Source organism: Zea mays, chromosome 3, assembly GCF_902167145.1.
Source record: "Zea mays cultivar B73 chromosome 3, Zm-B73-REFERENCE-NAM-5.0, whole genome shotgun sequence".
Taxonomy (NCBI): Eukaryota; Viridiplantae; Streptophyta; class Magnoliopsida; order Poales; family Poaceae; genus Zea; species Zea mays.
The window spans coordinates 161,171,987-161,199,969 of NC_050098.1; the positions used below are offsets into that span (position 1 = coordinate 161,171,987).

At 45.6% G+C, this 27,983-nt stretch overlaps 1 protein-coding gene across 2 annotated transcripts; it reads right to left on the minus strand.

Annotated features, from left to right (window-relative positions):
• Positions 1 to 2: 2 nt before the first annotated feature.
• LOC100272251 (uncharacterized) lies at positions 3 to 27,917 on the minus strand. Of its 2 annotated transcripts, none has more exons than NM_001146746.1 (5): positions 27,501 to 27,917; positions 3,596 to 3,668; positions 3,247 to 3,302; positions 3,077 to 3,173; positions 3 to 620 (listed from the first exon to the last, which is right to left on the minus strand). In NM_001146746.1, exons 1-5 carry the CDS (start codon positions 27,683 to 27,685, stop codon positions 531 to 533), a joined length of 501 nt encoding a protein of 166 aa, NP_001140218.1. In that variant the 5' UTR covers positions 27,686 to 27,917; the 3' UTR covers positions 3 to 530. The 2 variants fall into 2 exon arrangements, with proteins under 2 accessions (NP_001140218.1, XP_008672317.1); XM_008674095.4 differs by lacking the exon at positions 27,501 to 27,917 and adding an exon at positions 4,287 to 8,820 and having other exon boundaries at positions 144 to 620.
• Positions 27,918 to 27,983: the final 66 nt, after the last annotated feature.

Consider the following 27,983-nt stretch of genomic DNA (forward strand, 5'->3'; position numbering starts at 1 on the left):
ATAATTCACAGATATTACCTTTCAGCCCACTGACGCCTAGGGCAACTGCATAAACACAAGTGTACAGCACAATTTTTATCACAAACTTGCGAAAACATCCGGCTAGATTTGACACCCAACCCGCCCTCTCTTTTTTGCAGATGAAATCATGCAAGCCTGTACCATTAAAAGGAGTTAGCTACTGATTGAAAATTTGACATCTGCTAGGCAATCACATAATTTTACAGCATCACACTTTTTCTGCACATCACACTAGGTAAGAGGAGCGTGAGACCCAGGCTCCACGAGGGTCACTGCAGGTTGGCACATCCAAACAAACATAAGCAGCAAGCACAGTGCTAGGAAATAAACTTTGTGCGACAACGTAACGGGGCTTAAGTTCGGCAAGGAGCGGCACAGTTTCCGCATCCTGTTATTGAACTCCACTTCCTCGGCTAACCTTGCCAGCAGCCACCTTGACAAACCTCAGCTACACAACAATAGTATGCGGCACCGGCACCGCCCCGTTAGCAACAGATGCACGCCCCGTTTCATTTGTCGGTTGCACGCTCTGCCGAGTAAAGCAACATCTGGCTGCTTGTACTTGCACCGGCACCACCATTGTTTTCTTTTGCCAACATCTGCATTTCATCATAATAGAGAACTTCAGACTAACATGCGAGGAATACATAGCTGCATTTACCAATTTCGTAAAAAATGATTCATAGTGAGCAATAATCTCTTTTTTTTTCTGAGATGACTGACGAGTTCCATTCTGATGAACGGTGTTCCTTTCAAGCTTCAGGATATACAAACAGAACATTTTGTGAGACATGGTTCGTATGCACGTTTACTGTGTCCAGCTTACAAATGGTTGACTCTAGAATAGTAAGGCAGCACGATCCACTTGCCGTCGAAATCATACCAAAAAAGCTCAATTAGAATATAACAAGAATGACTTTTGGCGTTTGTTATCTTGTCCTACTTAAGAGTAGAGCTACATAACTGAGTTGAGCTCTGACAGGGCTTCCGGCCATTGATGTTAGATTTTCACATAATATTTTTTAGCTGTCCCTTAATTAAGAATGGAATTGACACAGTTTTAAGTAAAATCGGACCCAAAACCTACGCAAGGTGTACAAACTACCCAAGCAATGGCAGCCTCACACATAAAACTCATCCAGAGTCATCGTTGTCGAGCTCAACATAATGGACCAAAGAAAACTGGACGACGTCTATAGCCAAACACTAACACAAATGGAGGAAGACCGCGGAGCGTCGTCATTGTCAAGCCTCGAGACACCACACGTGAGGCAGCTCCGATTCTTCACGAACGGGACTTTCAATCTTGATCTTCCGCCTCGTTCCCAACATATGCCTAACCTCAGAAGCAATCCTTCCACGAAGAAGGGGGCGTCTCACGTCATCATTGACGAGCCACATCCCCTGACGTAGCAGCTTCGACTTTACGCTCCAACACCGTACCTCCACCCGCATACCAAACGCTAAGAAGCGAAAGCATCTACAGAAAAGCGATGTCGTGGTCGGGACAAAACTTCAATAGCGACCTCTTCAGGAAGGGAGTGACGTTGCAGACGTCATCGTCGCATGTCCAAGATGACAGGCTTTCACCCATAGAAGACAGTGCTGAGGAATGCGACGCTCTCAAGTGGGTAAGCGACGCTCACGAGCGTCATCGGCGTCGAAAGCCTTGACGAAGTCCCCCAACACAACGTCAAGTCAAGGTCAAAGCAAGCTACCTCCGTCGTCGTCGTTGCCCCGACACCCGCACAAACCTTCCAGATGGGCATCGACGCACCGATTGCCGCGGCAGCTGCCACCCCTCGAGTTGGGCAGATGGAACCGGGCACCACCATGCCACGTGCGACACTACCACGCGCCGGAGTCGTTGCTAGCAGTTGTCGTCGACCCTGGAAAATGCGGCCACCTAAGCCAGCAGTCGTCGGGCGTGTCTCGCAACTCGTTGCCAGCAGTCGCCTGGTGCAGCACCCCTCGGCTAGCCAAACCTTATAGCAACAGCCGTGACGTGGCGGGTCTGAGGTGCTGGCGCGCGCACCACAGCCGGCGCCGCTGGGGCCACTTTGCTAGCCCACCGTCGCCCCGAGCTGACACGTTCTCGGCTGCCGTCGAGCCACCCAACCTCGGAGCACCGCCGTAGGACCAGACCGCAGCCACCGCCGCCCTAACCCCTCTCGGCCTCCAAGCTTCGCACGTCATTGGTCGACAGCATCTTCCCTGTTTTGGCAATGCGAGGAGACGAGCTCGCCCACGGCGACGTGGAGCAGGAAGCCAACGCTGAAGCCGTCCTGGAGGCCGTGGCTGAGCTTGCGGAGCGCCAAGACGTGGCCGAGCCACGCTTCCCGCACACACAACGCCACGCCCGCGTGTGGGACCTTGTCCACCTAGACGCCACCACGGCACACGCCCGCCTACCTGCCGCCGCGTCGCGACTAAGCTGCACAGCAAACCCTTTCAAATCTAAAGCATAGGGAGACCAATCGAAAGAAGAACTTTTCGTGCCGCCATCCTTGGGGCCCGTGCTGGCCTACGGCGGACTCCTCCAGCGACTGCGAGGGGGTGGAGGGAGGCGGAGGGGGTGGCAGCGCTAGGGTTTAGAGTTTAGGGGCAACCTGTGTCGCTCGAGCGGAGGACGATGCGGGGGCTGGGGTCGGGACGTTGCTCACCTCACTGGATATCCTTCTTTCACATAATACTAGAGCAGTACTAGGACGATGCCACTTCTGTTGTCTCATATTATTAACGACGTCTTTGAAAATATGACACCATATACTCTCTGGTTGACTGGTTGACACCTAGCAGCTAATATCATTGTTCAATGCTGACCAACACGCAATGTTTTGAATATTTTTACTTTGTCAGATGATAATTCTCTTGTCTGCGTGGAAATTGGGAAGGTAGAAAACATCAGAAAACCATGCACCAAAGTATTGTAGCAATAATTGGTCCGCAGGATAGGAATACAAAATGTATCAAAAAGTTTTTGGAGCGAGATCTCTATCTAAATCATCAGCCGCAACGATACATGACGTAGTAAAAGAAAGGCATTTTACTGTACCTTTTTGGCTTTCGTATTCCTCAAAGCATTTGTCAGGAGTTCCTCAAGTTTCTCAAGTTCATTGGCATCCGACTCCTCAGCGTTGTTTTGTTTAGACCTGCAGGTTTGTTACATTGTTGCCACCATTGAACATAGAAAGTTGGGAGAGAGTAGTGAAAACTTAGTGTTACCATGTTGCGATCTCCTTAAGTCTCGACTGTAAATCTGAAGCAGCTACATCCCGGTTCTGGGGCAAAATACTTTAGTCAGCTGTATTTATCAGAAAAATAACAGAATGTCTCTTTAGTCAGCTATAATTAACAGAAAAATAACAGGATGTCTCTTTTGTGTGTAGATGAAGTGTCCACTCCGTTTGGGTAATTATACTACAAAGGACAACGCAAGCGAACAAAATACTGGGCAAATTAATGGCAAGTGAAGCGACATATATTGAGGAATTCCACAATCGATAATTGTTTCCTTCCCAATCTAAAACTGGACTGTAAGTGATGCAGCTAAAAGTCTTATTGAGATCTTTACATCGTTGTTATGTCCGTTCACTTTTCTTCCTGCTCCCGCAAATTGATGATAGCGGTCATATGTATCTTCTATGCTGAAAAGGAAAAACATGGTAGCAGGGCATCAGCACTATTTGCCTCCACCTTTTGGGAACAATGGGTGGGATTAGATCCTAAGCTAATATACCTCGGTTTAGCTTGTCACAACATACCTTGGATTTAGTTTCTACGATAGAAGATTCATTGGACACAATTTAAATGTCTACTTCTATGTAGATAAGGTTACAAGTGAGTTCGTGTCTAGGTTATAAAATCATATGAAAACAAAGTGCAATAAATTCAAATTTTTAGAATAAAATTTGAAATTTCCTTACTCTTTGTTTCAAGAGATTCTTTGATTCAATTAAAGAGCAATGCTTTGAACTTCACATCAAACTACCTATAAAGTAAGGAAAAACAGATGAGTCATGACGTCTGATGTGAGATCATGGTGTTTAATAGATATGAGATCTTGACGTTTTAGAGTAATTCCTTGAAACGAACTTGGACCAAAGAAAGAAACAAAATTCTGAAGTGAAAGTGTCCTTTACTTCAAGTAAAGCACCTATTCCTATGTTGGCCAGGACGATTCTGCTGCTGAAAATTGGGCCTTGTGTCTTGGGTGGTGGAACGGTAAAACGGGTGTTACCCTGTTGCTGCGGTGGTTGTATTACCTAACATTCGGGTTGTGATGCTTGAGAAACTCTGGCCAGTGCATTGGAGACGAGCTTGAATTTCTGATTCTGGGCATTTGATGGTGCAATTGGGGCCTTTCACTTCTCCGAGGCATGATGCAGTCTTCTTGCGTGATAGCCAAGTTCATAATTTTATTGTACATGTCTACTTTCACCGGGTTTAGGCGTTGTTTGAGCATGGTATTGAGGCCGACGAAAACGATCTCTTTTTTGGCATCCGTGTCTCCATGATATCCTACATACTGGCATAGATTTCGAAAGCTTGACCATACTAGAGTATGGTGCAGTTGTCTTGGGTCAGTCCTAGAAACCCTCTCCGTTAGTCCTTCCAGAAAGTTATCTTAAATTCTTCCTATGAGAAAATGTGATCTGCTGAGAGTATGACGTGATAGTTGTTCCACATAGACGAGCCAATCATCGCAGTTGTTGAGCACCAAATCTGGCCTTGCTTTCATCCAAACAAACTACTGAAAGCATCTCCATGCATATCCAAGCATCAGAGTGGATTCTTCAGTCTTGTTGAACAGTTGTGTACTCAAGAAATCGAAATCCTGGTAGCTCACAACCAGAGGCTGGTGGTGGTTGTACACATCATGAGGTTGTGGTACTTGTTGCTGCCTTTGGACAAGCTGTCGTAGCAATTCAACCTCTTATGAGCATCAGAGCATGGGTATGTATCTGAGTTTGTACCTAGATCAGGTAAAGTTTGATGGGTACGATTTATCCCATCAATTGTAGGTATAGATGGACAATGCAAAATGGATTCATACCCATTTATCCCATCAATTGTAGGTATAGATGGACAATACAAAATGGATTCATACCCATTGTCATCTGATAATTACAATGCGACAATAATGGTTGACCGCTAGGCTAGCAACAAGGCATCACAATCACTTTAGGCCTTGTTCGTTTCTATCGGATTGCATCCGGAATCGTTTCAGCTAATTAAAGTTTATATAAATTAGAGAAGCAATCCGGTTAGGAATCGTTCCGACCCACCAATCCGGCACAAACGAGGAATAATTCCAAGGGATAGAGGGTTCTTCACGAGCATTGTGGAAGTCCAAGATTTGATTGTAGAAAGATAAAAACATGTGTTAAGTATCATTTTATTTCATTTATTTAAATTCACAAACTTCTCATATTACCATAGTTACAGAAGATCGACACATCGCGGTAGAAACGATATCGAATATGTGAATATTCATAAGTTGTATCAATAAGTACTCGTATTTTTCTACTTTTTTCTTTCTAGATTTATTTTAGCATTTACCACACTTATTTTTTAGTGATATGCAACATGCACAGCAGCAAGTGGATGTGGCGACTTTGCCAAATCTTGGGTTCTGGTAGTGAAAAAGGATCATGCAAGTCTATAGGGTTTTGAATACATGGTTTCAAAGGTGTCGCCTAGGTGACACCTAAGTCCAGGCGCCCAAAAGTTCTAGGCGTCCCCGCCTAGCTAAGAATCAGCAAGCGAGGTAAGAGGGGAAGGGGAAGAAGCCTAGGCGACGGTATAGAGCTTGGGACAGTGGCGGCACAGAGCTCGAGAGAGCGGCGACCGACAATGCAGAGCTCAGGGCGAGCGGTGGCGTACAGCTCAGGGGCAACAACGGCACAAAGCTGGGGGAGCAGCGGCGTAGAGCTCGGGGGAGCAGGAGAGGTGACGCTGAGATGCCGGCGAGCAGCATCGTGAGACTGGGGTAACCCTAATCACTAGCAGGGAAGGTTATATGGGCTAGCTGATGGGATAGGCCATCTCTTATACATCTCCTAGCCCTTCCTTTTCCTTTTTCTTCCTCATCTATGTTGTTCTTCTATTTCTCTAATTGGTAAGGTGCTTTTTCTTCCTCATCTATGTTGTTCTTCTATTTCTCTAATTGGTAAGGTGTCCCCTTGCTCTCCTTAGTAAGCGGCTAGGTGTTGCCTAGGCGTCCAGGCGGTGGTCCAACGCCTTGCCTCGTCTTACCGCCTTAAGAACCATGGTTCAATAGACATATAAAACAAACTTAATATAACAGTTAGAATCAGACGCGATACTCTCGTGCTTGCGTGAGGATCACCGTGCCACGACAGTTTTGGGTATTGATGTGGTACTACCGCACCCGAGGTACCTCATGTATAAAATTCAAAAACTATCTAAGAGAACTTAGATCGAGTGATTTACTAAGGTTCTTGTGGTAGCTTTGAGTCTAATTCACAACGATGTCAAAAGCTTAAGTACAAGTAGATCGGGCGCAAACCCTAAACCAACCACAACATAAGTAGAACATAATACGATCATAAAAAACACAAGGGACAAATGATTTATTCTATGGTTTAGCATGCCACTAAGGATTGTCACCTCCATGTTGAGGAAGCCATCCAGACTTGGTTTCAAGAACTATGTACACTTCTCAAGTTAAGAGCACAAGTCTCTTGATTGAGAGCTCTTCCTAGATGTTGGTAGAGATTACAATTTTTTTTGGAGTACCCAAAAGGGCTTGAGTGAATAGGAGATGCCTAGCCGACTATGAGCCTTTTTTTCAAGAGCAACGAATACAATCTACCGTCTTGAGTGAGAACTAAAGTTAAGAGTGCAAGTCTCTTGATTGAGAGTTCTTACTAGATGTTGATAGAGATTACAAACTTTTTGGAGTACCCACAAGGGCTTGAGTGAATAGAAGATGTCTAGCCGGCTAGGAGCCCTTTTTCAAGAGCAACGAATGCAATCTACCGATTTGAGTGACAACTAAGTGTTCTAGAAGTTTGATCTAGGTCGCAATCCACCGGTTTGAGTGAGAACTAAGTGTTTTAAGCATTGTTATTAAAACGTCGCTTAAACGACGTTTAAGCGTCTTTTAAGCGATAAAACGTGAGTAGGAACTAAAACGTCCGCATGTTCTAAGAAAATGGTGTTGAACGTCCGTTTTGGACGTTTAAGCGTCGTGTAACCGTCTAAAACGTGTTTTATGGTGTTTTAAGCGTTCTATGAACATTCTAGTTGTTAGTGGGCCTTCCTAGGCCTTTAGCCGTCCTCAGTCGCCCTCAAACCCTAAATCCTTAGCCGTCCTCAGCCGCCAGCCGTCCTCAGCCTGCTACCGCCGTCGATTGTCCTCAGCCGCCCTCAGCCGCCTCCAGGAGTCCAGGCACGCCGTCGGCCCCTCTACTCCCTCCTCCCTCCGCCCACAGTGCAGTGCGGCGCCGCTCCAAAGTCCAGTGTGCCGCCGCCGCCAGTGCTCTACCTCACCTCTGCGTTGTTCTGCCTCGTTGCGCTGCTCTGCGCAAGCCGCCAGTTGAAAGGGAAATGTGCCCTTGGGCCATTTCTAAGTATTTTGGTGATTGAGTGCAAACACAAGGGCCTAAATGTGAAAATATGCTCATGGATGAACAAAGTGTAAATCACAAGTAAAGGTATGTTTCTAAGCCTTAGTACATTAGTTTTGTGTACTAACATCTTGTCTAAGTGTTAGAAACAGGAGAAAGAAGAAAAGAAAAGAAGTGGAGAGTGGCTGTGTACAGCCAAAGGCTGCTTCGGGCTGGGGCACCGGACTGTCCGGTGTGCACCGGACAGTGTCCGGTGCGCCAGATCAGCGCAGCGCAAACCAGCCGCTCTCGGGTTTTTCTCCGGCGACTTCGGCTAAAATTCACCGGACTGTCCGGTGTGCACCGGACTGTCCGGTGAGCCAACGGTCGGCCGGGCCAACGGTCGGCCGCGCGATCGGCGCGCGACACGTGGCCGAGCCAACGGTCGGAAGGGAGCACCGGACTGTCCGGTGTGCACCGGACTGTCCGGTGCGCCAGATCTGCAACGGTCGGCAACGGTCGGCTTCGCTTTCTATGGAAACAAATCGGGCACCGGACAGTGTCCGGTGTGCACCGGACTGTCCGGTGCGCCACGAGACAGAAGGCAAAGATGGCCTTCCAGATTTGTTCCCAACGGCTCCTAGCTGCCTTGGGGCTATAAAAGGGACCCCTTGGCGCATGGAGGAGCATACCAAGCATTCCTTGAGCACTCTTGATCACTCACACATCAATCTCGCGCACTTGTTCGACATTCTAGTGATTTGAGCTCCGTTCTAGTGTGCTAGTCTTTTGAGCTCAAGTCTGGGTCTTGTGTGTGCGTATTCGCTGTGATCTTTGTGTCGTGTGTGAGTTGCTAATCCCTCCTTTGCTCTGTGATTCTCTGTGAACATCTTTTGTAAGGGCGAGAGGCTCCAAGTTGTGGAGATTCCTCGCAAACGGGATTGAGAAAAGAAAAGCAAGAACACCGTGGTATTCAAGTTGATCATTGGATCACTTGAGAGGAGTTGAGTGCAACTCTCGTCCGTTGGGACGCCACAACGTGGAGTAGGCAAGTTTTGTACTTGGCCGAACCACGGGATAACCACTGTGTCATCTCTGTGATTGGATTCTTGTGGTTATTGTGTTTTGACTCCTCTCTAGCCACTTGGCATAAACTGTGCTAACACCTAATCAAGTTTTGTGGCTATAAGTTTAAGTTTTTACAGGATCACCTATTCACCCCCCCCCCCCTCTAGGTGCTCTCAATTGGTATCGGAGCCGTTCTCTTCAAGAAAGGGACTAACCGCCCGAAGAGATGGATCCTAAGGGGAAGGGAATTGTGATCAACGACAAGGAGAAGGAGTCCTTCGTCAACGAGCCAAGGGATGACAAGTCCAATGACTCGGGCTCGGGCCACAAGCGAAGAGATGGGAAGAAGAAGAAGACAAGACGCATCAAGGAGATCGTCTACTACGACAGCGATGAGTCCTCTTCTTCCCAAAAGGACGACGACTACGACAAACAAAGGAAACCGGTTAATTCTAACTTTTCTTTTGACTACTCTCGTATTCCGCATAGTTCAAATTCACATTTGCTTTCCATTCCACTCGGCAAGCCCCCACACTTTGATGGGGAGGACTACGGATTTTGGAGCCACAAAATGCGTAGTCACCTATTCTCTCTCCATCCTAGCATATGGGAGATTGTAGATAGTGGAATGCACTTTAATAGTTCGGATAGTCCTATATTCATTAATGAGCAAATCCATAAGAATGCACAAGCTACTACTGTTCTTCTAGCCTCATTGTGCAGGGATGAATATAATAAAGTGAGTGGCTTGGATAACGCCAAGCAAATCTGGGATACCCTCAAGATCTCTCATGAGGGAAATGACGCTACCTTGCTCACCAAAATGGAGTTGGTGGAGGGCGAGCTTGGACGGTTCGCGATGATAAGGGGCGAGGAGCCAACTCAAACATACAACCGGCTCAAGACCCTTGTCAACAAAATAAGGAGCTACGGAAGCACGCGATGGACGGACCACGACGTCGTCCGACTAATGCTCAGGTCCTTTACCGTTCTTGATCCTCATTTGGTGAATAATATTCGTGAGAATCCCAGGTACACCAAAATGTCGCCCGAAGAAGTACTAGGAAAATTCGTCAGCGGGCGAATGATGATCAAGGAGGCAAGGTATGTGGACGACGCCTTGAATGGACCGATCAACGAGCCGCAACCTTTTGCTCTCAAAGCCACAGGGAACAAGGAGGCGCTACCCAGCAAGGTGGCGCAAATTGAGGCGGCCGGTCTTAATGAAGAAGAAATGGCCCTCATTATCAAGAGATTCAAGACGGTGCTAAAGGGTCGCAATGGACAGCCGAGCAAGACTAAGACCAAGGGGAAGCGATCATGCTTCAAATGCGGTAAGCTTGGTCATTTTATTGCTAACTGTCCTGATAATGATAGTGACCAGGAAAAGGGGAACAAGAGGGAAAAGAAGAAGCATTACAAGAAGGCAAAGGGCGAGGCGCATCTAGGCAAGGAGTGGGACTCGGATTGCTCCTCGTCCGACTCCGACAATGAAGGACTCGCCGCCACCGCCTTCAACAAATCAACCCTCTTCCCCAACGAGCGTCACACATGCCTTATGGCAAGAGAGAAGAAGGTATGTACTCGCAACTCTACCTATGCTTCTTCAAGTGAGGACGAATCTAGTGATGAGGATGAAGTAGATTATTCATGTTTGTTCAAGGGCTTAGATAGATCTAAGATAGACAAAATTAATGAATTAATTGATGCCTTGAATGAAAAGAATATACTTTTAGAAAAGCAAGAGGATTTGTTGTATGAAGAGCATGATAAATTTGTTGAGGCACAAAAATCCTATGCTTTAGAAGTTAAGAGAAATGAAATGCTTTCTTTTGAACTATCTACTTGTCATGAAACCATTTCTACTTTGAAAGGTGTCAACAATGATTTAAATGCTAAATTAGAAGTAGCAAACAAATCCAATTCTTGTGTAGAACATGTTGAAATTTGTACTAGGTGTAAAGACTTTGACATTAATGCTTGTAGTGAACACCTAGTTTCAATTTCCAAGCTTAATGATGAACTGGCTAGTCTTAATGCTCAACTTAAGACTAGCAAGAATGATTTCGATAAGCTAAAATTTGCAAGGGATGCCTACACAATTGGTAGACACCCCTCAATTAAGGATGGACTTGGCTTCAAGAGAGAAGCTAAGAACTTAACAAGCCATAAGGCTCCCATTCCCGCCAAGGAGAAAGGGAAGGCCCCTATGGCTACTAGTGCTAAAAGGAACCATGCATTTTTGTATCATGATAGAAGACAAACTAGAAATGTAAGTCATGATGCTTATGATTCATATGTTTATGATTCTCATACCATGTTTGCTCCTAGTTCCTCTTATGTGTATGATAGAAATGTTACTAGGAGAAATGTTGTTCCTAAAAGAAATGCTATTCATCATGTGCCTAGAAGGAATGTTATTCATGCTCCTAGGAAAATAGCAAATGAACCTTCCACAATTTATTATGCTTTAAATGCTTCCTTTGCTATTTGTAGAAAGGATAAGAAAATTGTTGCTAGGAAGTTAGGGGCAAAATGCAAGGGAGACAAAACTTGCATTTGGGTCCCTAAGGATATTTGCACTAACCTTGTAGGACCCAACATGAGTTGGGTACCTAAGACCCAAGCCTAAATTTGCCTTGCAGGTTTATGCATCCGGGGGTTCAAGCTGGATTATTGATAGCGGATGCACAAACCATATGACGGGGGAGAAGAAGATGTTCACCTCCTACGTCAAGAATAAGGATTCCCAAGATTCAATCATATTCGGTGATGGGAATCAAGGCAAGGTAAAAGGGTTAGGTAAAATTGCAATTTCTAATGAGCACTCTATCTCTAATGTGTTTTTAGTAGAGTCACTAGGATATAATTTACTATCTGTTAGTCAATTGTGCAATATGGGATATAACTGTCTGTTTACAAATATAGATGTGTCTGTCTTTAGAAGAAGTGATGGTTCACTAGCTTTTAAGGGTGTATTAGACGGCAAACTTTATTTAGTTGATTTTGCAAAAGAAGAGGCCGGTCTAGATGCATGCTTAATGGCTAAGACTTGCATGGGCTGGCTGTGGCATCGCCGCTTAGCACATGTGGGGATGAAGAACCTTCACAAGCTTCTAAAGGGAGAACACGTGATAGGTCTAACCAATGTTCAATTCGAAAAAGATAGACCTTGTGCAGCTTGTCAAGCAGGGAAACAGGTGGGAGGAGCGCATCACAGCAAGAATGTGATGACCACTTCAAGACCCCTGGAGCTGCTGCATATGGACCTCTTCGGACCCGTCGCCTATCTAAGCATAGGGGGAAGTAAGTATGGTTTAGTTATTGTTGATGATTTTTCCCGCTTCACTTGGGTGTTCTTTTTGCAGGATAAGTCTGAAACCCAAGGGACCCTCAAACGCTTCCTCAGGAGAGCTCAAAATGAGTTTGAGCTCAAAGTGAAAAAGATAAGAAGCGACAACGGGTCCGAGTTCAAGAACCTTCAAGTGGAGGAGTTCCTTGAAGAGGAAGGGATCAAGCACGAGTTCTCCGCTCCCTACACACCACAGCAAAATGGTGTGGTAGAGAGGAAGAACAGGACGCTCATCGACATGGCGAGGACGATGCTAGGAGAGTTCAAGACCCCCGAGTGCTTTTGGACGGAAGCCGTGAACACGGCGTGCCACGCCATCAACAGGGTCTACCTTCATCGCCTCCTCAAGAAGACGTCGTATGAGCTACTAACCGGTAACAAACCCAATGTATCGTACTTTCGTGTATTTGGGAGTAAATGCTACATTCTAGTAAAGAAGGGTAGAAATTCTAAGTTTGCTCCCAAAGCTGTAGAAGGGTTTTTATTAGGTTATGACTCAAATACAAAGGCGTATAGAGTCTTCAACAAATCATCGGGTTTGGTTGAAGTCTCTAGCGACGTTGTATTTGATGAGACTAATGGCTCTCCAAGAGAGCAAGTTGTTGATTGTGATGATGTAGATGAAGAAGATGTTCCGACGGCCGCTATACGGACCATGGCGATTGGAGAAGTACGGCCACAGGAACAAGATGAACGAGATCAAACTTCTTCCTCAACTATGGTGCAACCCCCAACCAAAGATGACGAACAGGTACCTCAAGTGGAGGCGCTTGATCAAGGGGGAGCACAAGATGATCAAGTGATACAGGAAGAAGCGCAACCGGCACCTCCAACTCAAGTTCGAGCGATGATTCAAAGGGATCATCCCGTCGACCAAATTCTGGGTGACATTAGCAAGGGAGTAACTACTCGATCTCGATTAGTTAATTTTTGTGAGCATTACTCCTTTGTCTCTTCTATTGAGCCTTTCAGGGTAGAAGAGGCCTTGCTAGATCCGGACTGGGTGTTGGCCATGCAAGAGGAGTTAAACAACTTCAAGCGCAATGAAGTTTGGACACTGGTGCCTCGTCCGAAGCAAAATGTTGTGGGAACCAAGTGGGTGTTCCGCAACAAACAGGACGAGCACGGGGTGGTGACGAGGAACAAGGCTCGACTTGTGGCAAAAGGTTATGCCCAAGTCGCAGGTTTGGATTTCGAGGAGACTTTTGCTCCTGTGGCTAGGCTAGAATCAATTCGTATCTTGCTAGCATATGCCGCTCACCATTCTTTCAGGTTGTTTCAAATGGATGTGAAGAGCGCCTTCCTCAACGGGCCAATCAAGGAGGAGGTGTACGTGGAGCAACCCCCTGGCTTCGAGGATGAACGGTACTCCGACCATGTGTGTAAGCTCTCTAAGGCGCTCTATGGACTTAAGCAAGCCCCAAGAGCATGGTATGAATGCCTTAGAGATTTCTTAATTGCTAATGCTTTCAAGGTTGGGAAAGCCGATCCAACTCTTTTTACTAAGACTTGTAATGGTGATTTGTTTGTGTGCCAAATTTATGTCGATGACATAATATTTGGTTCTACTAACCAAAAGTCTTGTGAAGAGTTTAGCAGGGTGATGACGCAGAAATTCGAGATGTCGATGATGGGCGAGTTGAACTACTTCCTTGGGTTCCAAGTGAAGCAACTCAAGGACGGCACCTTCATCTCCCAAACGAAGTACACGCAAGATCTGCTAAAGCGGTTTGGGATGAAGGACGCCAAGCCCGCAAAGACTCCGATGGGGACCGACGGACACACCGACCTCAACAAAGGAAGTAAGTCCGTTGATCAAAAAGCATACCGGTCAATGATAGGTTCTTTGCTTTACTTATGTGCTAGTAGACCGGATATTATGCTTAGCGTATGCATGTGTGCTAGATTTCAATCCGATCCTAAGGAGTGTCACTTAGTGGCGGTGAAGCGAATTCTTAGATATTTGGTTGCTACGCCTTGCTTCGGGCTCTGGTATCCAAAGGGGTCTACCTTTGACTTAGTTGGATACTCAGACTCCGACTATGCTGGATGTAAGGTCGATAGGAAGAGTACATCGGGGACGTGCCAATTCTTAGGAAGGTCCCTGGTGTCATGGAACTCTAAGAAACAAACTTCCGTTGCCCTATCCACCGCTGAGGCCGAGTATGTTGCCGCAGGACAGTGTTGCGCGCAACTACTTTGGATGAGGCAAACCCTCAGGGACTTTGGCTACAATCTGAGCAAAGTCCCACTCCTATGTGATAATGAGAGTGCTATCCGCATGGCGGAAAATCCTGTTGAACACAGCCGCACAAAGCACATAGACATCCGGCATCACTTTTTGAGAGACCACCAGCAAAAGGGAGATATCGAAGTGTTTCATGTTAGCACCGAGAACCAGCTAGCCGATATCTTCACTAAGCCTCTAGATGAGAAGACCTTTTGCAGGTTGCGTAGTGAGCTAAATGTCTTAGATTCGCGGAACCTGGATTGAATTGTAGCATACATGTAGTTATGCTTTTGATCATGTTCCTTTTTGCATTATGTTGCTTATTATGGTGCTCAAGTTGTACAAACACTCCCTGGACCTCACAAGTCCGTTGCAAAGTGATGCACATGTGTAGGGGGAGATGTGTTACAACTTGACCCTTTGAGACTAACCATGTGCTTGAGTTTGATAATTTAGTCTCGAAGGAGGATTGAAAGGGAAAAGGTGGACTTGGACCATGAAAGACTTCCACTGCACTCCGATGAGAGGGTAACTAATTCCAAGTTCATCTCATGAAATCTTATTGCCATTTGCTCTTAATTGAAGACTTTGGTGAGGCAATGGGGTTAACGGGCCAAGATTGATCCCGTTTTGGTGCTTGATGCCAAAGGGGGAGAAAATAAAGGCCAAAGTGATAAATGGATCAGCTACCACTTGAGAGATTTTGAAAATAGTAGAATAGAGTTTTTGTTTTGTCAAAAGCTTTTATTGTCTCTTATTGTCTCTATTTTCAAAAGTTGGCTTCTTGTGGGGAGAAGTGTTGATTATGGGAAAAAGGGGGAGTTTTTGAAATCTTTGATCAATCTCTTTTGGAATGACTCTCTTTATACTTCAACATGTGTGTTTGACTTAGAGATAGAGATTTGAGTTTGATTTGCAAAAACAAACCAAGTGGTGGCAAAGGATGATCCATATATGCCAAAATTGAATAAAACCAATTTGAGTTTTTAAAGTGATTTTGCACTTGTTCTAGTTGCTTTATATTGTGTTGGCATAAATCACCAAAAAGGGGGAGATTGAAAGGGAAATGTGCCCTTGGGCCATTTCTAAGTATTTTGGTGATTGAGTGCAAACACAAGGGCCTAAATGTGAAAATATGCTCATGGATGAACAAAGTGTAAATCACAAGTAAAGGTATGTTTCTAAGCCTTAGTACATTAGTTTTGTGTACTAACATCTTGTCTAAGTGTTAGAAACAGGAGAAAGAAGAAAAGAAAAGAAGTGGAGAGTGGCTGTGTACAGCCAAAGGCTGCTTCGGGCTGGGGCACCGGACTGTCCGGTGTGCACCGGACAGTGTCCGGTGCGCCAGATCAGCGCAGCGCAAACCAGCCGCTCTCGGGTTTTTCTCCGGCGACTTCGGCTAAAATTCACCGGACTGTCCGGTGTGCACCGGACTGTCCGGTGAGCCAACGGTCGGCCGGGCCAACGGTCGGCCGCGCGATCGGCGCGCGACACGTGGCCGAGCCAACGGTCGGAAGGGAGCACCGGACTGTCCGGTGTGCACCGGACTGTCCGGTGCGCCAGATCTGCAACGGTCGGCAACGGTCGGCTTCGCTTTCTATGGAAACAAATCGGGCACCGGACAGTGTCCGGTGTGCACCGGACTGTCCGGTGCGCCACGAGACAGAAGGCAAAGATGGCCTTCCAGATTTGTTCCCAACGGCTCCTAGCTGCCTTGGGGCTATAAAAGGGACCCCTTGGCGCATGGAGGAGCATACCAAGCATTCCTTGAGCACTCTTGATCACTCACACATCAATCTCGCGCACTTGTTCGACATTCTAGTGATTTGAGCTCCGTTCTAGTGTGCTAGTCTTTTGAGCTCAAGTCTGGGTCTTGTGTGTGCGTATTCGCTGTGATCTTTGTGTCGTGTGTGAGTTGCTAATCCCTCCTTTGCTCTGTGATTCTCTGTGAACATCTTTTGTAAGGGCGAGAGGCTCCAAGTTGTGGAGATTCCTCGCAAACGGGATTGAGAAAAGAAAAGCAAGAACACCGTGGTATTCAAGTTGATCATTGGATCACTTGAGAGGAGTTGAGTGCAACTCTCGTCCGTTGGGACGCCACAACGTGGAGTAGGCAAGTTTTGTACTTGGCCGAACCACGGGATAACCACTGTGTCATCTCTGTGATTGGATTCTTGTGGTTATTGTGTTTTGACTCCTCTCTAGCCACTTGGCATAAACTGTGCTAACACCTAATCAAGTTTTGTGGCTATAAGTTTAAGTTTTTACAGGATCACCTATTCACCCCCCCCCCCCCTCTAGGTGCTCTCACCAGTGCGCAAGCCTCACCTGTCACTTGCGCTGCTCTGCCTCACCTCTGCTGAGCAAGACCAGCAGCTGAGCAGCCACTCCGCCAGACCAGCAGCCAGCCTCAAAGTGAATTTGTTGATTTTGCTCACAGTGAATCAATCTCTATTTGCTCACAGTGAATTTCAATGGCAACAAATAGCGAGGCATTGTCTGTCGGTCAAAGTAATGACTCCTATGACCCACTCAAAGATCAGTGACTAAGGCCAAAGTCAAATGATCCAGGATAGAAATATGCATACTATGTTGAGGCGGGAAAGCGAGAGCTGATTCAATGTGCTTTGTGCCCCAAACAAATAAAAGGAGGTATCAAGAGGGTGAAACATCTACCTGGTGGCTATGGAGACATTGTCAAGTGTCCTAACACTGCTAGAGAGATTGATAAAGAGATGAATGAAGCTTTGAATAATGGGAAGCGGGCTAGGACGGTGTACCTAGATGACGATGTAATGGAAGATGAAGCAGTACAAGATGATGATGTCCAAGTTATGGGAAGCAGGTCGTGTCAGCATCATCAGGCTTCCTCATGTATTGTGCCAAGTTCTGGAGCAGCTGCCAAAAGAAACAAAGCAATTTTCCAATTGAAGCCCCACCCAATTGCAGCTCCAAAGAAGTCCATTGCATCTATGATTCGACGAACACCTCAAGAGGTTGTAGCATAGAGACATGCAAAGGGACCTGCTCAAACTACCATAAGTGCTACCATGAAGCCTAAGGAAGAAAGAAATTCTATTTGTTTGGAGATAGCCAAGTTTTTCTATGAGTGTGGTATACCATTCAATGCTGCGAACTCAAGGTAATTTGAGGTAGTTGTGGAGGCTATTGCTCAATATGGATCTGGGTTCAAGCCTCCTACTTTACATGAGCTACGTGAGCCTTTACTTGCTAGGGTTGTCAAAGACAGATGAGAGGAAGAAGCACAAACAAGGAATCCACGTAAGTATTCTAAAATTGATAGCCTTCCTCCATTTTCAGTATGTAACATATAATCTTCTTGTTCGCGCCATTTTAGTTGATTGGTGGCTTGCATATGGTGGTCGTACTATTGAATTATATAAGTTTGCAAGACGGATTGTTAGTCTTTGTGCTTCATCATCCGGTTGTGAGCGGAATTGGAGTACATTTAAATTTGTAAATGAGCTAGTCAAATTATTCAATTTCTATTCGCCACTACTTTTTTATCCTCAGTTCTTCTTTGGTTACTTTTATTTGTACTTGTAGATGCATACCAAAAGAGGAATAGGTTAGAGCACAAAAGGTTGAATGATTTGGTCTATCTTTCATACAACAGAAAGATGGTTGATAGATTTTAAAAAATACGTAAGGAAGGAAAAAACTTTGATCCTTTGATTTTAGAAGACTTTGATTGGGACAATGAATGGGTTGATCCATTAGCTAATTCTTCTCATGTTAGCAATGCTCTTGGAGTTGATTTCAATTTATCATGGGATGCTCATGGTCTTAATATTGATAAGTTTGATGATGGTTAATAATCATGCATAAAAGTTGTAACTTGTGTTTGTTGAACTTGTGTTGTTGAACTTGATCTATTTCTTTTTATGCTAATGTTATTTGGTTTGTGAACTCAACTTATGTATGAACTTATTCTATATTTGAAATTCTATGTCAAGTTTAAAAAGATGTTTCAACGTTCGTTTAAACGTTTAAATGTTGAAAAGTTGGTTCATAACGTTTTAACGTTTTACCTCTTTAATAACCATGGTTTTAAGAGTTTGATCTCAGTTTGAATAACTCTCTAACAAAGTTTAGAGACTCTAATCTCAAAGGAATCTAAAAGGAAGTCAATGTAGAGCTTATGAGTCTTCAATGGAGTGAGAAGAGTTATCTTAAGGATGGTGAGAATGAAAAACACGAGATGGCCGTTGAGAAGAGTGGGTATAAATACCCTCAGCTTTCCAATGATCGCTAAGTTGTGATAGTACCGCAGAACGTGCTGCAGGGCCACGTAAGTTTTTGTGGAGTGGAGTTGAGCACTTGGTTACACACTTAAACTTGTGTATTGTATTTTCTTTACGGTACAACGGTTCCTATACTCAAATTCCAAATGTAAAAAGAATTTAAACCATCCTTTTGAGTTCATCACTACATCATGCCTTTTTGCCCCACACTAAATCATGCATGTGTCTGCACCGTAAATTGTGACCTTTGAAAAAAAATCTTCGTCTAGCAAAAGAGAACACATTATTTCATTGAGTATGGTGTTAATAAACACAGTTATATCAAACGGTATGCACTAACCATAACTAGAGATAGGTACCTGTTAACGAGGTACAGTAGATATGGAATATTTTCTTCATCCATCACATGATTAGTCGGTATCCTTTTTACCTCTAATCAAATTCTTTTTACCTATATGGCACAGGCAGAGGAGGTTGAAGGTACCCTACACCGATGTAGTCACGAGAACTCATGGAAAATTGTATGTTGTGACATTATGACATTAAACCTTACTCTCTTTGTACCATGTGAATCAATATGATAGATTTAGTTCATCTTATGTAATGTCGTTAATTTTAATAGAACTATTTTGTATTAGGTTAAGTTGTTAGAGTGGACGCTCTAACTAGTTTAACCTAAAAGCTTAAGCCTTTAAGAGAAGGTAGTCAATCCACTTATACACTTTAATATTCTCACTCATGTGTAGCGGGAGAGGAAAGACACAAACGTGGAAAATAAAGGGGCAGGGGCAACCTCTGTCAGGATTCAAACTCGAGACGTCTGGCTTCGGTATTGACAGATTCAAACTCGAGACGTCTGGCTTCGGTATCATGTTAAAGTGGACGTTCTAACCAAATAAAGGGGCAGGGGCAACCTCTGTCAGGATTCGAACTCGAGACGTCTGGCTTCGGTATCATGTTAAAGTGGACGTTCTAACCAGTTCAACCAAAAAGCTTAAGCCTTTAGGAGAGTAGACAATCCACTTATACATTGACTCCGTTCAACTATGCACTGAATGGTGACAATCCACTTATACATCTAACCAGTTCAACTATGCACTGATGCATCTATTGGTCTCCGTTGGACATATGTTCAAACCATCTCAATTATTGTCGGACAATCTTTTTTTCCAATTGGTGCCACCTCTAATTTATCATGTATATCATTGACTCAATGGTAAATTGACCACTTTAAGTACCATTTGGGAGGTATGTTTGGTATCCTAAAAGTGCTTAGCAACAATCAAACAAGTGGGTAGTGTTGGGGTGAACCAAAAAAGTTTGGTTAGAGTCGGATCTAAATGTTGGCTAGGTAAACGGGGTGTTATGATGTTATGCATCTGTCGACGCACCTCCTGCAGTCGCCAGCGCATTAGGAGGCAGACTGCAGCCGCACCACCGCTGACACCTTACAGGCACTCGCCCACGCAATCGCCTTCCTCTAGTTGATGGGACGACTGAGCGCCGCCGCTTGAAGATGGGGCGATGTCCTTGCCGACGCACTAGGAGGCAGCATGCCGCCGCCTATAGTTGTGTCATCGATGCTCGGATGCCATCCACGCCCCGTAGAAGACGTCATCGCACTGCTGCTGTGGCGGCACAGGAATGGGGCGGTGAACAACGGGGTCGATGAAGGAGACGTTGCCATCGTGAATTATGGTGCCATTGATGATGAGAGGGTGTACGATGGAATTGGCGATGATGATGGTGGCATGGAGATGAGGTAAAGGGGCAAGCCTCCCTAAGGGATGATTGCACCTGATGTCGCAATCTGTGTTTGCGGCAAGGGCATGGTGTACTGGGGTCCCCCATAGCCATGGCGTATGATGGAATAGGGGAAGGCGACGGCGGCATGGGCAACAAATGAATGGGCAGGCATGGTGCCGCCGGGGTGCTAGGTTGACGGATCGAGCCTGGCAATGCATGCAGCGGCGGCAAAAGGTTGGTGTGGGACGTGTGCCCTAGCGGTGAAAAATTGGTGGAGAGGAAGGCGGTGATGATCGCCACGGAACGGTCGAGATCGACAACCGCTTGGGCTACGACTTCCAGGGTGAGGGTCGACGTCGTCTCTGATACTAGATTGTTATGGATCTAGGGTTACGAAGTAGTACGAGTGGTAGGTTTGGGGTCTAGGACCAAGACACCGACGCTTGGACGTCGTCGGGCAGTTGGCTGGGGAGGCACGGTACTATTCACATGGATAAACAGTACCCGCACTATTTTCCCACGGTCGGCAAGAGAGAAGAGATTTCCTTCTAATCTCTTGGTTACCTTCAATTGATACAATCTCTGTCCTTATATAAAGAGGGTTACTTGACCTGTAAGCACTAGATCTAATCTCTTATCCCAAACTAGTCTTATCTTTATCTAACCAACCTAAGGGCGTGCTACAGTACCACGTCGCTATAGTGTCACTGTAGCGGGCCCTCTTGGGCCCTGACATATGAACCATGAGAGAGAAGGATGAACGATTTATTTGCATGACTGCTAGCACTACTTGATTTGATTTCCTTGAACAGTCGAGTAAAGAGTAGCATGGCCTATGAAAGCTTGATTTAAGTAGGCTAATTCATTCTCTTTTATGATATGCTACGCCCTAGTTATCATTTTTTATGAATTCATTCTGATATCTAACCTATCACATATATATAGCATCGATTTGATCCCTCGTGTGGCCACAATTCTAGTATATAACATATATATTTTTGCAATGCTTATCTGTTGAACTTATCTTTTTGTAGACCAATATTATGCATCATATAATAAAACATGTCTAATTTGTCTTTTAGCTTATGTAGTACCCTCTTATCACGCATAAGGTAGATGTTTAGCGCCACTTTCTTTGCCCTTCTTTTGATTATATGGCTAACAATATTCCATTTCTCTATAGTATTGATCCTAAATATCTATATCCCATTTCTCTATAGAATTGATCCTAAATATCAAAATCTATTCTTCCTGGTCACTACTTGACCTTCCAAACTAATATCTCCCTCACGTGTAGTAGTGTCAAAGTCACATACTCACATCTCATGTATTCGGTTTTAGTTCTACCAAGTCAAACCTTTGGGCTCTATAGTCTCCTACCACAACTTTAGTTTTCTATTTGCTCTTATCCGGCTTTTATCAACTAGCACTACATTGTTCGCAAAAAACATACACTAAGAAATACCTCTTTAAATGTCCTTTGTGACCTCATCCATCCTCATCCATTATAAAGGCAAGAAGGTAAGGCCTCAAAGTTGAACCTTGATGCAGTCCTATTCTAATTAGAAAGCCATGTCTCCATCACTTGTTGAAACACTTGTTGTACATGTCCTTAACAAACTTCATTGAAACTTTTATTTGTCTAAACCCCCCTATAACATTTTTTATGTTTTGTCATAAGTCTTCTCTAAGTCAAAAACCATGTGTAGGTTCTTCTCCCTTATACCGCTACATCACAAGTCTCTTTTACTGCATCTTTTTATGTCAGCTTCGGCATTCTCTCGCATCTTTTATCATTACTATCACGCTTCACGCCTTAGGATTCCACTACACACTAGTGTGTTTGGGATCTCCGTTGGACATGTCCAAACTATCTCAATCGATGTTGAATATGTTTTTCTTTAATTGGTGCTAGTGCTACTTATAATCTATTGCCTATATCATCATTTTGAACTCGATCCATTCTTGTATAGCCACATATCTCATATATTCATGTTCATCTCATGTATTCCCTTGTGACATCATCTATCACTAGGGCAGAAAGGTAAAGGCTCAAAGTTGACCCTTGATATAGTCCTATTTTAATCAAAAAGTTATATACATCCTTATAACTTGTTCAACACTATTCATAACATTGTTGTACATGTCCTTAATGAATCTAACGTATTTTGTTATGTTTCTCCATACCACCATATAATATTTTTTAACATTTTGTTATAAGCCTTCTTCGAGTCGATGAAATCTATGTGTGGGTCTTTCGCTTGCTCGCTATACTACTCCATAACTTATTAAGGAAATGGCTTTCATAGTTGACCTTTCAAGTATGAAACCAAATTGGTTCATAGATATCTAAGTTATTTCTCTTGTTATGTCTCTCAGACGATGCTCGATAACTCTCTTCTGTCTTTTCAAATCACTTTTTAATGCATCTTTCTATGTCAACTTTAGCCGTTTTCTATCTTTCGTTTCGTTGCTATCCCGCTTTAAGATCCTATTACACACTATATTACACACTAGTGTGTCTAAAGATCTCCACTGTATATGTTCACTTCCTTTAATCGGTGCTATAATTAACCTATCACGCATATCAACCACGTGGATGTTACAGAGTAAGGGTCCTTGGTAGGACTTCTAGGTTACCAAAAAGTCCTAGCAAACGAGATAAAAATGGCTTTCGTCTTGAGAAGAATCTATAATTTTTTTGGAAAATTTCTAAATAGAAGGACTTGGCCACATTCATTTAACATTATTGGTCTAGAGTAGAGCTGGAGGCTCCTCTAAAAAGTCCAAGATGGATGCCGATCCAAGGTTATCAATAGACGGAAAAAAATCAGAACACAGGAACAGGTCTCACTTGACTCCAGATTAGACGAGAGAAGTGCGGGAAAAGTCGAGTCAACGTAACCGGGTGCAAATTGGAGGGTGTGCACCCTATTTGTCATTGCCCGCACGAGAGATACTCGCGCACAGTGGCATTGAAGCACGCTCCCGAGTTCCTATCTGTGAGCCACGTGTGAAAAAGAGAGAAAGAACACACGCACACTATCTCCACGCATTGGAGCAGCCAAGGTCCAGAACAAGCTCATGGAGCAGGTGACGGATCGTCAATAATAATAATAATAAAGAACAGGTGGCGCTGCGGGCGGCAGCGGCAGTAGAGATGGCCAGATGGGCCGGGTTAGTCGGGCCGGCCCGAGGCCCGGCACGATTTGGCGTGCCTGAGCCCGGCACGGCACGATCGGATTCGGGCTAGTGCCGGCCCGGCACTACGCCCGTGCCGGGCTTGGGCCGCGACCAAGGCACGCCGTGCCGGCCCGGCACGGCCCGTTTAAAACGGAAAGCACGCCAGGCCCGACTACCTATTCCTACTTTCTACGACCCGAAGTCCGTAACCCTAACCCTAACCCCAGTCGTGCACTCGTCTCGTTCTCTCCGTCTCCGCTGTCCGCTCCGCCCTCGCCCAGTCGCCTTTTCGCCCCGTCGGTTCCCTCGTGGGTGCTCGCCTCGCCGCCCGTCGGTTCCCTCGTGGGTGCTCGACTCGCCGGTCGTCGGTTCCCTCGTGGTGCTCGGCTCGCCGGCCATCGGTTCCCTCGCGGTGCTCGCACCCGGTTCCCTCGGTTCCCCGTCGACCGCCGCCTCGCACCCAGTGGCCAGTTCCGTCGACGTCGAGGCGTCGGCCGTCGCGCGCCGTGCTTCCTGGAATCCTGGATGCCCCGTCCTCGGCACGTCTTCGGTAACAGAATCTTGTATCCCCATTCCCTAGCGCTTCCCCCCTCTGCTATGGACTCCGGTGTACTAGATCTGTGGATCTGCCTCTCCTCTGTCTTATCCATCACCGATGGTCTGCGGATCTGGTAAGGTAAAGCTTCACACACACCTCCTCTCCCTGTTTGGCCATCTATATCGTGCGCTTGTGCTCATAGTCTCTCTGTTCTTCTATCTGGCTCTATCTCTGTGTCTCTGGATCTGCTGTCGCTGGATCTTCTCTATCGCCGACGGAACTGGTGCTCCGGCCTAATCGGCTAAGGTATGAACTCGCTAAACCCTAATCCCCCTCTGTTTTTGCTTCTTTAACCCTAACCCCCCTAATCCCCCTATGTCTTTGCTTCTTTGCAGGTCGAGGTCGTGGCCGTGAGGGACCAGGTGCCGGCGATGGAGCATAGGTATGATCCTACCTCCATTAATCATGATTTGGTGTTGATGGGTCAAACCCCAGACGATGTGGATGACGTGCACGATGGTTTGGAGGATCTCTTTGGTTCCACTGCCCCTACCCCTAACCCTACCCCTAACCCTACCATAAACCTTGGCGACGACAATGTCGCTGCCGAGGGCGAGGCTCTCCCAGATGCTACTGCCTCCACTACGGCAAGCACTGGTAGAAAGAGGAAATGCACGTCCGATGTCTGGGAGGACATGGATAAGATTTTCGCCACTGAAAATGGTGTTGAGGTTAGAGTAGGAGCAAGGTGTCATTTTTGCAAGAAATAACTTGCTGCCCGTTCTACCATTGGCACTGGTCATTTGTCTCGGCATAGGGACAAATGTAAACGACTCCATGGCCGAACTGGGAACCAATCTATGCTAAGATATAATGCTGATGGTACTGTCTTTCGTTGGGAATATAGTGCTGAAGTTGCACGTGTTCAGTTATGTCGTTTGATTGCTAGGTTGGACCTTCCATTATGCTTTGCTGATTGTGATGCATTTGATGAATACATTAAAACTGCCCATAATCCTAGGCATTGCAATGTTTCTAGACAAACTACAACTAGAGATATGGAAAAGTACTTTAAAGAACGACATGCTATAGTTGCTGAAAAATTGAAGTATGTTTCTTCTGTTGCTTTAACTTCTGATATTTGGAGTGGCAATGCTAAAGAAGATTATTTGTCTGTTGTTGCACATTATGTTAACTCTGATTGGCAGTTAGAAAAAAGGATTCTTGCTATGCGTCTCATTGATTGTTCCCACTCTGGCAAGAACATTGCAGAGAGGATTCATGCTGTTGTTAATGAATATGAATTGGCTGAAAAGGTTTTTTCCATTACCTTGGATAATGCATCTGCTAACACTAGGGCAATGGACCATCTTACACCTTTGCTATCTGCTTATGTTGGTCCTTTATTATTGCATCAACGATGTGCATGCCATATCATTAACCTTGCTGTGCATGCCACATTTGTGGAACTGAAACCTTATCTTGAAGATTTTAGAACTGCCATCTCTTTTTTGAACTCATCAAACCAAAGGATTGCTGCATACAAAAGTTTTTGTGTTGCTATGGGAGTAAGACCTCGTAAGTTTGGTTTAGATATGGAAGTGAGATGGAACTCTACCTACCTTATGCTCAAACATCTTATACCTTACAAGAGCACATTCTCTGTGTTTATACAGACCCACTATCACCCTAGAGAAGAGGGTACTACACTTTTAAGTGAAGCACATTGGTATGTTGCTGAAAAAATATTAGAGTTCCTTGAAAGGTTTTATGATTCTACTGTTGTGATGTCTGGTGTGTACTATCCTACATCACCTTTAATGTTGCACCACATTCTTCATATTAATAAGCACATGAACATGTATGAGAATGATAATTTGCTTAGACATATAGTTGTCCCAATGAAAGACAAATTCTTAAAATATTGGGGTACAATTCCTTTGCTATATGCATTTGCATTTATACTGGACCCTAGAGCTAAAATGAGAGGTTTCAACAATGTGCTTGCACTCATGTCTCAGTTGACTCATTCTGATTACTCTGGATATCTAACTTCTGTGAGGGCTGATTTATCTGATTTATTTAATAAATATGATGACAAATTTGGTTCTGTTAGGTTGCAGAGGACTTCAAATGCTACCCCTGGTGAAGGTAAGAGCAAATATGCTTGGGATTTGGTGTTTGGTGCAGATGGCATTGGTAGCAGTTCTTCAATGGCACTGGGTGCTGGTCTGGGTGCCTTTGGTGCCAGTAGCAGTTCTGGGATGGTTCCTGAACTGTCAAGAAGGACATCTGCTAGTGCTTTGCTTCATGCAGCAAGCACTCCTGGTATTTCTGGTTCTGAACTAGCTGCTTATCTAGATAGTGACACTGTTCAGAAGTTTGATGATGAATTCAATCTCCTAGATTGGTGGCATGATCACAAACTTACTTACCCAGTACTTTCAATCCTAGCTAAAGATATCATTTCAGTTCCTGTCTCTACTGTGAGTTCAGAATCAGCATTTAGTCTTGCAGGTAGGCTCATTGAGGAGCGGCGTCGTCGACTTGGCTCTGGAATGGTGGAGATGCTTTCCTTGCTAAAGGATTGGGAGGCAGCAGATGCAAGAATGCAGCACACAACAGAAGATAAGATCCTTGAAGAGTCCTTCAGAGATTTATTCATTGATTAGTCTGTTCTGGTATTCTGGACATGTAATGTGGGTTCTGGACATGTAACTTAATTCTGAGATGAACTATGTGATGAAATAATGAAAATATTGAGCTGGGCTGTACTCTTTTCCTATCTAGGGTTTCTCACGAGGTGTGAGTTTTACCTAGATAGGTTTTTAACGAGGCAGCCATTGCACCAGCTCAAACTAAATAATGTGTTATGTGTTGTGATTGTGTTAGATTTTGTTGTATTAATATGTTATTAACTCTGATCTGATGAGAAATATATGTATTAGATGTTCCTGCGTTTCTGTACTGAGTTTTACGGGCTCTTGGGCCGGCACGAGCCCTAACGTGCTTCGGGCTGTCGGGCCGGCACGGCACGGTTAACAATCTCCCGTGCCGTGCTTGGGCCTGAGGCTGGGCACGTCGGGCGGCACGGCACGGCCCGATTATGTAAACGGGCCTGTCGTGCTCGGGCCTGTCGTGCCGTGCCCAAGTCGGGCTCGTGCCGGGTCGGGCCGTGCCGCCCGTTTGGCCATCTATAAGCGGCAGGGCGGATAGAGATCCCAAACTAAACAGGGTCATAGTACTCATGCAAGGTGGCACAGACGAAGCCTCCTGAAGTCCTGATACGGGGGATTGTCTCGAGCACAAGGCGTGCACGATCAAGGCGGCTGGTGGTCCACCGCGCGTGCGAGAGGCCATGGAGCAACGGGAGTGAGGGGGGTCCAAATGGTGCCGGAGCGAATCGAGGATCACCTCAGCTGCTCCACCGCTAGATTGTTGGGTGGGGCTATTCCCCTGCTTCAATCTCACTTCGATCAACAGGGGCAAGCGATTCTACGACGATGGGGTAGGGGTACGGAACCTGGAGGAGGAGTACTCATAGAGCTTGCCGCCGGGGGAAAAGACGAGGAGCGCGACCTCGGCGTCGCAGAGCAGGGCCAGCTCGAAGGCCTTCTTGAACAGCCCCGCGCGGCGCTTGGAGAAGCGCACCTGCCGGCTCGCCTTGTCCTCGATCCGCCGCAGCTCCACGCGCCCGCGCGGTGCCATCTTCCTCCGTGCCCGCCCCTCGCGGTGCGGTGCGATGCCCGTGTCGATGCGGCGGGAACCCTAGACTTGGACTCGCCCTCTTCTCTCGCCTCGACACGTCGTCGGTGATGGGAGATGACTGGGAGTGGAGGCGACTGGCGTGGCGATGAGGGGGAACGAGAGAGGCGAGGCGGTAGGGCTATCTTGGGCACCCAAGCAGCGACTCGGTCGGGGTTTAGCTCGTCGCTCGTCGCTCTGCAACCAGCATAGGAAACGTTCCGGCTCATACAAATTATATTCGTTCGAAGGAAACCAAACG

What these genes read in the sequence shown, in the direction of transcription:
- LOC100272251 (XM_008674095.4), bottom strand. Translation starts at nt 4,486, where the DNA reads ATGCTCAAACAACGCCTAAACCCGGTGAAAGTAGACATGTACAATAAA. An exon ending in CATCACAACCCGAATGTTAG is followed by an intron (nt 3,669 to 4,286) that starts GTAATACAACCA and finishes TTTCCTTTTCAG; the next exon opens with CATAGAAGATACATATGACC. An exon ending in CTTAAGGAGATCGCAACATG is followed by an intron (nt 3,174 to 3,246) that starts GTAACACTAAGT and finishes ACAAACCTGCAG; the next exon opens with GTCTAAACAAAACAACGCTG.